The sequence below is a fragment of the Littorina saxatilis genome, linkage group LG16 (assembly GCF_037325665.1).
Source record: "Littorina saxatilis isolate snail1 linkage group LG16, US_GU_Lsax_2.0, whole genome shotgun sequence".
Lineage (NCBI taxonomy): Eukaryota > Metazoa > Mollusca > Gastropoda > Littorinimorpha > Littorinidae > Littorina > Littorina saxatilis.
The window spans coordinates 21,303,453-21,315,952 of NC_090260.1; the positions used below are offsets into that span (position 1 = coordinate 21,303,453).

Here is a 12,500-nt window from a genome sequence, read left to right on the forward strand (position 1 = left end):
TGTCTGTGTCACAGTACATGTAACCCAGCACAAAGACGTCGCTGTAGGTGAGGCCGCCCTGCCCCTGGGGAGCGTCGTCATCGCAACCTGAAACATCACACACACCGTCAACACCACATCGTCGTTGTGTAAGGTACATCCACACCGACTTCAACAACGACAAAAACGACGACGACGACACCACCGGCACCACCAACAACAGCCAGGACACAAACAACAACGACGACCCCTGTCTAACTTCCGCACCAACACCGGCTGCAGCAACACGTGAACAGAGACTACATCTACATCAGCAGCACCACAACCACCTGAAAATTGGAAAAACAATTAGTTATATTATTGAGTGTGAAACACATCACCCTGGCAGACTTGTGACGTTATTTTGTAATTACGTCACAGTTAATGACGTAAATGTCTGTCAATGATCATCAAAATGTTGTACAACAACCTGACTGACACTGTTGTGAGAGAGAGAGAGAGAGAGAGATGTACAGACAGAGGAACAGACAGACAAACAGACAGACAGACAGATAGACGGACGGACAGACAGACAGACAGACGGATAGACAGACAGACAGACAGACCAGACAAACAGACAGACAAACAGACAGACAGACAGATAGACGGACGGACAGACAGACAGACAGACGGATAGACAGACGGATAAACAGACAGACAGACAGACAGACAGATAGACGGACAGACAGACAGACAGACAGACACACAGACCAGACAAACTGACAGACAGACAGACAGACAGACAGACCAGACGGACAGACAGACTGACAGAGGTGTACTGACCGACACGAAGATCTCGCAGCATGTCTGCCACCAGCTCCCCGCATCGTGCACACTGCCATGTGAAGAGACTCACATGTCCCTGTCTGTCACCGCGGTAGTCATCACCATAGTGACCAACCGTCAGGACAGGTGGGCCGTCGCACGGTGCGGACACTGGCGGCCTGGTGTAGGCCGGGACCTTTCCTCTCTTCATATCTTCAGCCTGCTCCACCTCTCTCACCACAGCAGGTGGGCTTCTCAGGGGCTGTGTCAGGTAGCGGACGTAACGCTTCATGTCGGCAGGTACATCTAGCTTCACACCCGCTGCCCACAAGGTGAACTTGACGTGTCGTTGTTTTAACGCCCGGTAGATCTCGGCGATGACGTCACTGTAACAGAATAGACAGGTGTGTAAGTGTTTATAGAAACAGAACAGACAGGTGTGTCAGTGTGTAGAAACAGAACAGACAGGTGTGTTATAGTTCTCACAAAACTCCGTTGTGCAGATCTCCGTGCTGACGTCACAGCAACAGAACCGACAGGTGTGTCAGTGCGTGATTACACCTGAACTAACGAAACTGGTAAACAACATTTTAAAAAAGGCCACGCAAAACAGAGTCAGGAGAAGAATCACAGTGAACCTGAAATGAAATGACGTAATAATTAATAATGACGTAAACAGAATGACGTAGTTTCGCTCCATTCTTCTTCACCTTGGCCAAGTTTTTCATGGCAGTCAAACACGGTGAAGCCTGATGAGACGGATGTATATTATCACTGATCAGTACACACCACGGGGACAGTTGATGAATACACATCCTTCTTCTATAAATAAGCATGCCATAGTCGATTATTCAAACTTGAAAATAAAGAGCCATTACTTCTACATAAATCTCCATACTGTTTTGACCAAAGCACACGAATTACCTGGTTATAGAACAGGTGTGAATGTTATAACATTTGCAAATTATCAGACTTCCTTCCAACGAACACGACTACACCGGCCAACACAAGAGTGACAGGAGGCAGTGTTAGATTCAGTTTACACCGTCATTCTTACCACTCAGCCTCGTCGGCCAGGATGTGCACGCGTCCGTGTGTCTGTGCGTGTTGACACAGCTCCTCCACCCAGGCCTGCACTTTCTTCTTGCCTTCCTCTGTCCAGACACTCTGCCCGTCCTGTACCCCCGCCATGTTGACGAGCTGCACACTGCCGGCTCCCTGTCCGGCAGTCTCTCTCACCTGATGACTTACCAGAAAAGCCGCAGCAGCGCCATCACTGCTCGTCTGAAGAACAAAGACGGTCCTGCAGCCCTTCCTCCTCAGCAGAAAATTCCCCTTCAATATCAAAACTACGCTTTTTGAAGTGCCCGTCGGGCCGTGGAGGATTCTCACGTCGTCGTCGTCGTCGTCTGGCGGCTCCTCCAAGACTTGAAACTGCTGCGGGAACAGGGCAATACATGACATGGGTCGGCCATGCTCCATTCCAACAGCGTGAACAAGTTGGCCCTGGGTCCACAGCTGTAGTCTGGGCTCTCGGCTGAGGAATAGCTCAACCGTTGTCAGTGGTATGGAGAATCTGTCATCATATACACATTTACACATATTATTATTAGGTATATCAAACACACACACACACACACACACACACACACACACACACACACATACGCACACGCGCACGCGCACACGCAAGCATGCATATCAATCAAAGAAATAAACAAATTAAAGTAAGTAGCAATCATCACAAAGGCCACAAACAAAAATAAACCCACACAAACAGGGGTTGACAGGAAAGAGATCGAAACAGAGAGATTGTAAGTAAAACATGCACACACGCGCGAGAGACAGAGAGACAGATAGAGAGAGACAGATAGAGAGAGACAGAGAGAGACAGATAGAGAGAGACAGATACAAGAGAGAGAGAGAGAGAGAGAGAGAGACAGATACAAGAGAGAGAGAGAGAGAGAGAGAGAAGATAAAGAAAGGTAGATTATGACGATGGCTAAGTAATCATAAACGTGCGTGCGAGCGCTTTACCGACATGATACAGCTATCCAACAATGGCAACAGTACCTGGCCACCAACTGTGTGTATGTAGCTGCATTCATGGCAGGGTCCCCGCCCTCATTCCGTTCCAAGCTTGCCCTCCACCACGCGTCGAGCCTTGTCTGGTCAGCCATGTCCTCCACACAAAGACACACTTGGCTGACATTCCGACCTGGCTCGACGCTGAGGCTTTCCTGCAACTCCTGTAACTGAGGTCAACACACACGGACTGTAAACAATGCGGGAAATGGCACAAGCGATGGTTTAATACACGATGCACACTAGGAAATCTCTTCATTCCTGTTTACCAACCTTCTTCTTCTTCTTGCGTTCGCCGCAGTTTACCAACCTAAAAGACAACTTATTCTGGACAAAAACAACAACGCCATCTTTTTGGAAATTAGTTGCCCGTTTGTGGCAATGCGCATTTTGTAAAGAACAGTGACTCGTTTCTGTGACAGAAAAAAAATTACGTCTGCTATCCCACGTCATTGTTCTCACCCTGCATATGACTAAGTGCCAAAAGGTGCTCACAGAACAGAAGACGACTTTGTTTTACAATAAAAATGTTTCTAAAAACGTGTGTCTGCTGAAAATTTATGTGTGTGTGGATGAATGTGCGAAGAGATAGTGGACATAATTTCGTGTGTCTGACTTGAACGGTTTTGAAGTTATCTTTGTTTAAAGTCAAAAATAACGCCAAAACCGGCCATCTGAAAACGGACATCGTGATACCTCGTGTTTTGAATATGCCACAGAAAAATAACAAGAAGCACAAATGCCTTGCATTTCGTTTGATTGAATGCTTGAAACATAGCTTAAGGCTGGAGTTCACACCTGAGGCCATATTTCAAAGTGGTTAGGCAGTTTTAAAGGTTTGTTTTTATGTTAGTTCAGTGTTTTGTTTATCAGGAAAAAACAAAATGAATAGAGCTTGTCGCGCAAAATTTTGAGATAGCGACTGAAGTTTGAGCATAGGTATGACATTTTTTCACGCAAACCCTACTGAAGAAATTGTGATATTATATTGTGAATATGTTAACAAAAAAACAATCGGATGATCAGAAACTGAAGAAGAGAAATAGGGAAGCAAAATAGAACATCAAACATAGTGATTTTACAGGTGAATTTGGAAAAAAACCCTTATGTATCCATTTTTGAAGCCCAATTTGAAGCATGGAACACAGTCAAACATAAATTAAAAGTGTTAAAGTGGTTACAGTGTTCAGAAATAGTGTTAAATAACAAGTTGAGTTATCCCTCTTCACAAATTTTAAGAGAAATACACCTCTTGTCGCGCAAAATTTTGAACTGTGATGCTTTTACTACCCCCACCCCCTACTCATTTTTCAGAAAAGAGTGCATATTATCTTCCAAATAGACAAGCAAGGTAGTCAGATGATCAAAACTTCAGAACAAAAATAGGGAAGCAAAATAGAACATGCAACATAGTGATTTAACTGGTGAATTCAGAAAAAACACACTTTTTTACTCATTTTATTAGCTGAATTTAAAGCTTGGAAGGCAGAAATAAATAAATTAAAAGTGCAAAACTGGTTACAGTGTTCAGAAATAGTGTTAGATACCAAGTTGAGTTATCCCTCTTCATCACAGTTAAAAGAAACGCACCTCTTGTCGCGCAAAATCTTGAACTGTGATGCTTTTACTACCCCTACCCCCTACCCATTCTTCAGAAAAGAGTGCATATTATCTTCCAAATAGAAAGGCAAGGTAATCAGATGATCAAAAACTTCAGAACAGAAATAGGGAAGCAAAAAAGAACACCCAACAGAGTTATTTAACTGTTGAATTCAGAAAAAACACACTTGTTTACTCATTTTGTAAGCTGAATTCAAAACTTGGATGACAGAAAAAAATAAATTAACAGTGCTAAAGTGGTTACAGTGTTCAGAAATAGTGTTAGATACCAAGTTTAGTTATCCCTCTTCATCACAGTTAAAAGAAACACACCTCTTGTCGCGCAAAATCTTGAACTGTGATGCTTTTACTTCCCCCACCCCCTACCCATTTTTCAGAAAAGAGTGCATATTGTCTTCCAAATAGAAAAGCAAGGTAGTCAGATGATCAAAAACTTCAGAACAGAAATAGGGAAGCAAAATAGAACATCCAACATAGTAATTTAACTGTTGAATTCAGAAAAAAACACTTTTTTACTCATTTTATTAGCTGAATTTAAAGGCATACTAACGCACTCCCGTGTTTACAAAGTGTAGTTTGCCCACAATCGATGTCAAACGCACCATAAGACCATATAATGACGATACGTCATACATGCATTACAGCTTGTTCTAGCCTCTGAAAAAGTGAGGATGTCAACAAAGCCGCGGTGTTCTCTCCCTTGCATCAACGTTACATGTGTTGCCAAATCTATAAATAGGACGATCCAGATCAAAATGAAAATTCAAATATCTCAACATTTAAGGGGTCCTAGACCACAATATTTTGCAGATCCAGACCAGGTAAGACAATCATTGTATATTCTTTGTCACATTTTTTACTTTTTTTTTAATAAATTTATCTATAGCGAGTCTTGTCTCTTTCAGTCTTTGTGTCATTTAGTTAGCTGTGTCACTCGAATTTCTTTGTCAGGCTGAAACTTAGCTGTTGCGTTGAAGTCTGCTGTGTGTGTTTGGGTCCAACTTTCACATTCTCATCTACACATTCTCATCTACACACTCACGTTACTCACAGAATTATACAATTCTACCCACAGAGGCGTTCGGGGATGGGGGTCTCGCACTCGGGCGAATCACACCACAAAATACAAAGTATAACGTACACAGATTTTTCTATTGAACCAAAAGGCAAATTAAATCATGAATAAATCAATCAAGCAAAACTTCCACACAATGACACATTCACTCTCGGTTCACACTGCGCTCCGGGCATGCACACTTGGCAGCACGTATACGTTCCGACGCCGTTTGTCTTCCTGCAAGTCCAGCACAGGCACACGATTGTCCAAGAATCACAATAATCCTCGTGAATGTCACAGCAGGCATAGTAAGGTTACGTAGAAAAGTCCAAAAGGGTGCGTTAATGGTGGTAATCCGGCACACACACACACACACACACACACACACACACACACACACACACACTGACACACACACACACACACACACACACACACACTCCGGTTTGGTAAGTTACCTGATAAATAATGTAGCCTGTAGATTTAACGGGGAGACTGATCAGACAGGAAGAGTAATACTTTCACATTTCCGATGTTCAGCGATAAACTTGTTTTCTTCGAGAGTTCGATCTTCGTGCGATTCTGGCGCGTTGTCACCAAGAACGTTAAAAAAACACAGGATATCATCATGATGCCTCTCTACAAAAACCAGGTCTAGGAACTCTTCATCTAAAGTCAGTCAGTATTAACCTCCTCAACACAATCCTCATCTTGTCCCATAGTGATTTCTGCCGCCAAAGAACATGTGGTTCTCAACTCAAAAGACCGATTTGTCGTCTTCCGGCATTGCGAAATTCAGATCTACCCCAACTTCGTGCATTGATCTGAGCAATAAAATGTAGATGCGATAATCTGCAAACATCTCTTCAACACAATCTGCATCTTGTCCCATCGTGATTTCTGTCGGCAAAGAACATGTGGTTCTCAACTCACAAGACCAATTTGTCATCTTCCAGTGTGAAATTCTGATCTGCCCCAAGTAGATCTACGTGCAATAAAATGTAGAAGCGATAATCTGAAAAAAATCTGTTCGCGTGAACGCTGCCACGTTGTCATCAGTCCAATGTCTTTTATCCAGAGCAGGGACGAACACACTTTTTCATCAGCAGTTTGTTATGTTTATCCGCAGACTGCTTTCCATTACTTGTCTGTTTTAGATTGACTCGTATGGTTCTTCAGCCAGGCAAGAAGTGCTTGTTTACAGTGACACGTTCTCACGCACGACATGTCGTAAATGCAAGTTCTAACGATTGTTTTTTATTGCACTGATAGAGAATGTCGATAGTTGTAAACTTCTGACATTTCCTAATGTTTATTTCATTATTTTGCATACGGATATGGCTAATAAGTGGATAATCTGTTACGACACGAAACGCGTTCTAAATCCGGGAAGGGAGGCTACTCCAGCGTACTGTCAGGTGTGTTCTAATACCTTAACAGACAAGACCAAACGTCAAATCTAAATCTTGAGAGAATTTTTTTTTTCGATAACCGAATTTTAAGGTGTCGCACGCAAGATGTGTCGTCATCACGGCATACATTTTTCCATCGCAGATATTTACTAAATTTCTTTTTCAAAAACTCTGGAATTGATGTCGACACGTCAAGCGATAACGGTGTATCAAACTGCTGTCTTTCAAGTAATCCAGCAAAGACTGCAGAACTTTTGAACAGCAATTTTGAAAACGATCTGAAAATGTCGTCATATATATCTTGCATGCGACATAATGTTCGGTAATTAACGGTTATTTTCTTTTAAAAACAAAACTTACATGTACAAGGATCTACTTCATCTAGGGAACCATGTGACACATTCTGTGTTCAAAATTTGTGAAGAAATCACGAACCATGAATGCGCTACCAAGTGTTGAAATTATGTTGTCTTGAAACATCTTTTGAGATCTTGCGTGCGACACCATCTTGCGTTCAACATAAAATGTCACTAGCTTATCGAGTTTAATGGGAAAACTAACTATTTGTTGTCTTAGTTTAATCTTCTTAATTATAAGCGTAATAAAACAGAACTTCCAAGATAAATTTTAATTAAGATTAGCGAAAGAGCGGGTACGCAAGTGGACCTTAAAGCAACAAAATAAAAACACGAGCGTTTGTCGTGATGTCTTGCGTGCAACACGTTCTCAAAAAAGAAAATATATTATTTTCTCAGATTTTTTTAAGTTAAAACCTTGCAACTTCACATACATTTGGGCCTAATCGCCCCCATGCATGGTAAAAGTCTTGTTGACCCTTGTCAAATTTCAAGGTCACGGCTGGGTCACATGGAGATCAAAAAACGGAAGAAAAATATTTTTTCAGAGATTTTTGAAGCTAGAACCTTGAAACTTCAAACAACGCTTTTGCTTAATCATCATTCGACAAGAAAATTTCAGGTTCATCTTTGAGAAATTTGAAGGTCATAGCAAGGTCTCGTGTTGGTAAAAAAAAAAAAACCCACGGAAATTAACCCTTTTCTCAGAATTATTGAAAGCAAGAGCCCTAAAGTTCACACACTTTTGGGCTTAATAGCCTCCATACACGGTGGAAGTCTGGTTGACCTTTGTCTAATGTCAAAGTCACGTATGGGCCAATAATTTTTTTTTTAATTATCACTTTTTTCCGTTGTTTTTAATGGGAGAGCCTTCGAACATCATAAACGCCGTAGCTCAATGATTCTCCGACACAAAGAAGTTCAGAAAGATCCTTGTCAAATGTGAAGGTCACAGCAGGGTCTCGTACGGGTAAAAAACAAGCAAACAGACAATAATCCTTTTCACAGCTTTGTGGTAAGCTAGAAACTTGAAACTTTACACACATCAGGGCTTGATAACCTTTTGACACAGTGAAAGTCTGGTTGACCCTTGTCAAATCTCAAGGTCACAGCCGTGTCGCTCATGGGTTAAAAAACCAGACTGTTATCCATTTCTGCTTTATTTCTAAAGTTAGAACCTTGAAACTTCATACAACGCAATCGATCAATTATCCTTCGACATGGAGAAGATCAAGTCGATCCTCAACAAAATTCAAGGTCACGACTGGTTCTCCTGACCGTATAAAACGGCATTTTTTTCTCAGACACTTGTGAAGCTAGAACTTTGAATCTTCACGCATATTCGGGGCTAAATAGCCTTCTGACATCTTGGAAGTCTGGTTGACCCTTGTAGAATTCAAGATCACAGCTGGGTTGCGTATGGGTGGCATTGCTTTTGAAGCTGGAGAAATTTAACTTGGTATAACACATTTGCTTGATAATTCTCCGAGATGGAAATTAAAGCTTAAGTTGAGTCTTGTAAAATGTCAAGGTCGCAACAGGGTCGAGTTGGGATCATCAAAATGGAAAATTATCAATTTATTGACCATTTGTACATCTAGAACTTTGAAAATTCACACCAGTTGGGTGCTAAAAAGCCAGCCTTCAGGCATGGTAGAAGTATACTTGACCCTTGTCAAATTTCAAGGTCACAACTCGGTCGCGTATGGCTTAACAAGGATAACAAATGATTTTCTGCATTGCCTTTAAAGCAATAGCCTTGGCACTTCGCACAACGCCTTTGCTTAATGATTCTTCAAATGTTTCTCGTCAAATTTCAAGGTCACAGCGGGGTCAAGTTGAGGCACAAATAATGCAAAGTTATGAAATTATCAAACATATTGTAAGCTAGAGAGTTGAAACTTCATCGATGACCTTTATGCGTGACTACAGTATGGGTGATAATACTCAAATTACAAAGTCACAGCTAGTGGGGTCGAGTGCAGACCAGAAAGTTGATTCCTTTTAAGCTCTATAACGTGGCTATGTTATAGTCACTAGCTCGTATTTATATTTCTGAGGCTAGAACTTAAACACATGTGCATCTTTGTAGATCTAGAGCTTGAGCTCTTTCAAACATGACCCAAATCTGGTTGACCAAAGTCAAATTTCAGGGTCACAACAGGGTCAATTTGGGATCTTAAAATGGAAAATTATCAATGTTTTGAACATTTTTAAAACTACAGTTTACACTTTAACAATTTCTAGGATTGGATGCCCCTTCTGACGTGACCAAAGTCTGGTTGACGTTTGTGAAATGACACATTTATATTTTTGACCTCAACAAGACCTTGCTGTGACCTTGATGCTTGGCGTTTTCATAAAGACTTTATAAAGACTAGACAGTGTAAAGGACAGCATACTCTAGAAATGTGTGTATTTTCACAGCTCGTGCTATAAACGCATTGACGAAATGAAAATATTCCAAATTTTGAACCAAACCTGACCTTGAAATTGACAAAGATTAACCAGGTCACTTTCTTTTTAAATGGCATCAACATTCTAAAAGTATGTAAAGTTGGCTAAAGTGTAATGTTTCTAGCTTTAAAACATGTAAGACAACGAACATTTTCCAATTTGGAAAGCAACTTTACACCTTACTGTGACCTTTGAATTTGATGAGGTTTAATGCGACCTGCGCCACACAAGGGGGTCATTAAACCTTGGAAGTGTGCCAAGTTTCAAAGCCCTAGCTTCAAAAACATGCGAGAAATCCTCAATGACAAATCTTTATGTTTGACCTCAACGCAACCCTGCTGTGACCTTGACCTTTTCAACCTAAACTGTAATCGCGTGTAGAGGTCATCATACACTAAAAATGTCTGTATTCTCAAAGTTTGTGCTATAAACGCGCTGAATAAATTGACACTTCCAAATTTTGAACCAGATGTGACCCCACTGTGACCTTGACATTTTAGAAAGATTAACCAGGTGGTCACTTTTGTTAAGATTTCATAAAAATTCTGAAAGTATGTAAAGTATGTAAAGTCTAACTGATCTAGCTTTAAAACATGTAAGACGTACAACGACAATTGTCCAGTTTGGAAAGGAAATTTAACCTAGCTGTGACCTTGAAATTCAATGTGGTTTAATGTGATCTGTACCATATCTGGGGGTCACCATACTTTGGTAGTGTGCCAAGTTTCAAAGCCCTAGCTTCAGAAACGTGCGAGATAACTTGAATGCTACGTCTCAGTGCCATGTTGAATAATATAAGGAACAAAATTCCCGTTATTTGTGAAATAATGTGAGTGCATTTGTCTTTTCTTTTTATAATTGGGTTCCAACATCTGTTGTCTTAGCAAAAATCACAATATCAGTCTTGTTTGTCAACTTTCATTTTTTAGCCCCTTTGTCCGCTTTTCGTGCGCACCTGTTGGCACTTATATTAGTCATATCTGGTTGGAGACCAAATGAACCCCGTCGCTCGGCAAGAGTTTGTTGGACCGCGTCGCCGGTGTAACACGCGAAAATTACTCCCACGAGATTTTTCCTCCGGAGTAAAAATTTCGAACGAAAATGTTACTCGCTTTACGAAAAGAGTACTCCCCCATAACCCGAGAACATTACTCCCACGACAAGTGTACTCCCCTGACAAATAAACTGAGCAAACAAATTATTGCACCCATTTTCGTACCCCAACTAAAACATTCATTCACGTGTCATTTTATTCAAACTTTATATGCCATTAAAGGCCCTTCACTTGGCTACCTTGCACACTTTTCGGATTAAAGATTTCTGTATTCGGTATCACGTGATCGCCGCCGAAGTCAGGGTACCCCCAAAATCGACCTGACAAAAACCCTAGTCCCGTATTCTAAAATCTGTAAAAATTCAGGATTTGCTGATAAGAAACAATTCTGCATATCGATGGAAATGCCATTCAATTTCCATTCAAAAACAGTTTCATTTGTGCACCTAACTTGATTAGTCTTGATACAATCTGTTTTCAAATGAGGTAGGGGTTAACAGTTTGAAAGGCTCAAAAGAGCACGATTTGCGGTCATTTTTTTAGGGGGTTCTCCATGAAAACGTTTCAAACTTTTTGAAAACACGACAAATAGGTGAATAAAGATCACCATAACTTTTTTGTGAATATATTGGCAATACAGGTAAAGTTACGTAACGTTTCCAAGAGAACTTTTAAAATATTCATATTAATTCAGGGTGTTATGCCAAAATTTCGTGACTTTGCATGCAGGGCTAATAATGGTTATATCAGTATGTGCGGAAGTTTTAGGCAAATCTGAGCATTGGCAGAAATTTGCTGGAGGTATGAACGCGATAGACAAATTCGTCAAATCTGTCATTTGTACTGTGTATGCGAACGGCACGAAAATGGGTGCAATACTTTTTTTTGCTCAGTTTAGATAACGAATAAATTACTCCACCACGACAGATATACTCCCGAGTAAAAATGTACGAAACTTTTACTCCCCTGTCCCCAGTCAGTTCTGGTGGTGGAAGGGGTGTGCGACATTCCGTTTGCGTGAGATCCCATTTGGGCGTTATCCCATTTCGCACCCAATCCCATTTTTGGCCCATTCCGCAAAGCCAAGCGTCCTTTTACTCTCGTGTCATATCGCTAGCGGGACATCCCATTTTGGCGCCATTCCGTTTCGCCGTCATTCCATTTCGCCCCCATCCCATTTTCGCGACATTTTACAAGCCAAGTATCATGTTACTTCCGTGTCATATACCACTATCTCCACATCCTATTTTGGCCCAATCCTGTTTCGCCGCTATCCCATTTTGCCCCCACCCCATTTTTGCGACATTTCACAAGCAAAGCGTCATTTTACTACCTTGTCATACCACTAGTGCCACATTCCATTTTGGCGCCATGACATTTTGCCGCCATCCCATTTCGCCGTCATCCCTATTTCGCGACATTTCGGATTGCGGCAAAATGGGATTTCGTTTAAACGGAATGTCTCTCCAGTTGAATGACGCAATATTACCAGCTATTGTGTTTTCAGCGCAGCAATAGGGTCCGATATTTAGACGACACAAGTATAATGCGACGTGTATCGCTGAACATCGGAAATGTGGAATTATTGCTCCTCCTGTCTGATCAGTCTCCCCGTTAGATCTACAGGCTACATGTTTAGGTAACTTACCAAACCGGAGTGTGTGTGTATGTGTGTG

General features: G+C 41.3%; 1 protein-coding gene across 2 annotated transcripts in view; it reads right to left on the reverse strand.

Moving 5' to 3' along the window:
• Nucleotides 1-12,500, reverse strand: part of LOC138951483 (uncharacterized) — a 30,731-nt gene that overhangs the window by 1,330 nt on the left and 16,901 nt on the right. The window contains exons 4-8 of one of the 2 annotated variants that reach the window (XM_070323086.1): nucleotides 2,857-3,038; nucleotides 1,966-2,359; nucleotides 1,841-1,935; nucleotides 802-1,169; nucleotides 1-87 (exon numbers count right to left, since the gene is read on the reverse strand). The exon at nucleotides 1-87 is cut by the window's left edge and continues 1,330 nt beyond it. In XM_070323086.1, coding sequence (XP_070179187.1) covers nucleotides 1-87; nucleotides 802-1,169; nucleotides 1,841-1,935; nucleotides 1,966-2,359; nucleotides 2,857-3,038 — 1,126 coding nt within the window. Of the gene's footprint in view, nucleotides 88-801; nucleotides 1,170-1,840; nucleotides 2,360-2,856; nucleotides 3,039-12,500 lie in introns of both variants that reach the window. The other variant, XM_070323085.1, reaches the window with a different exon arrangement.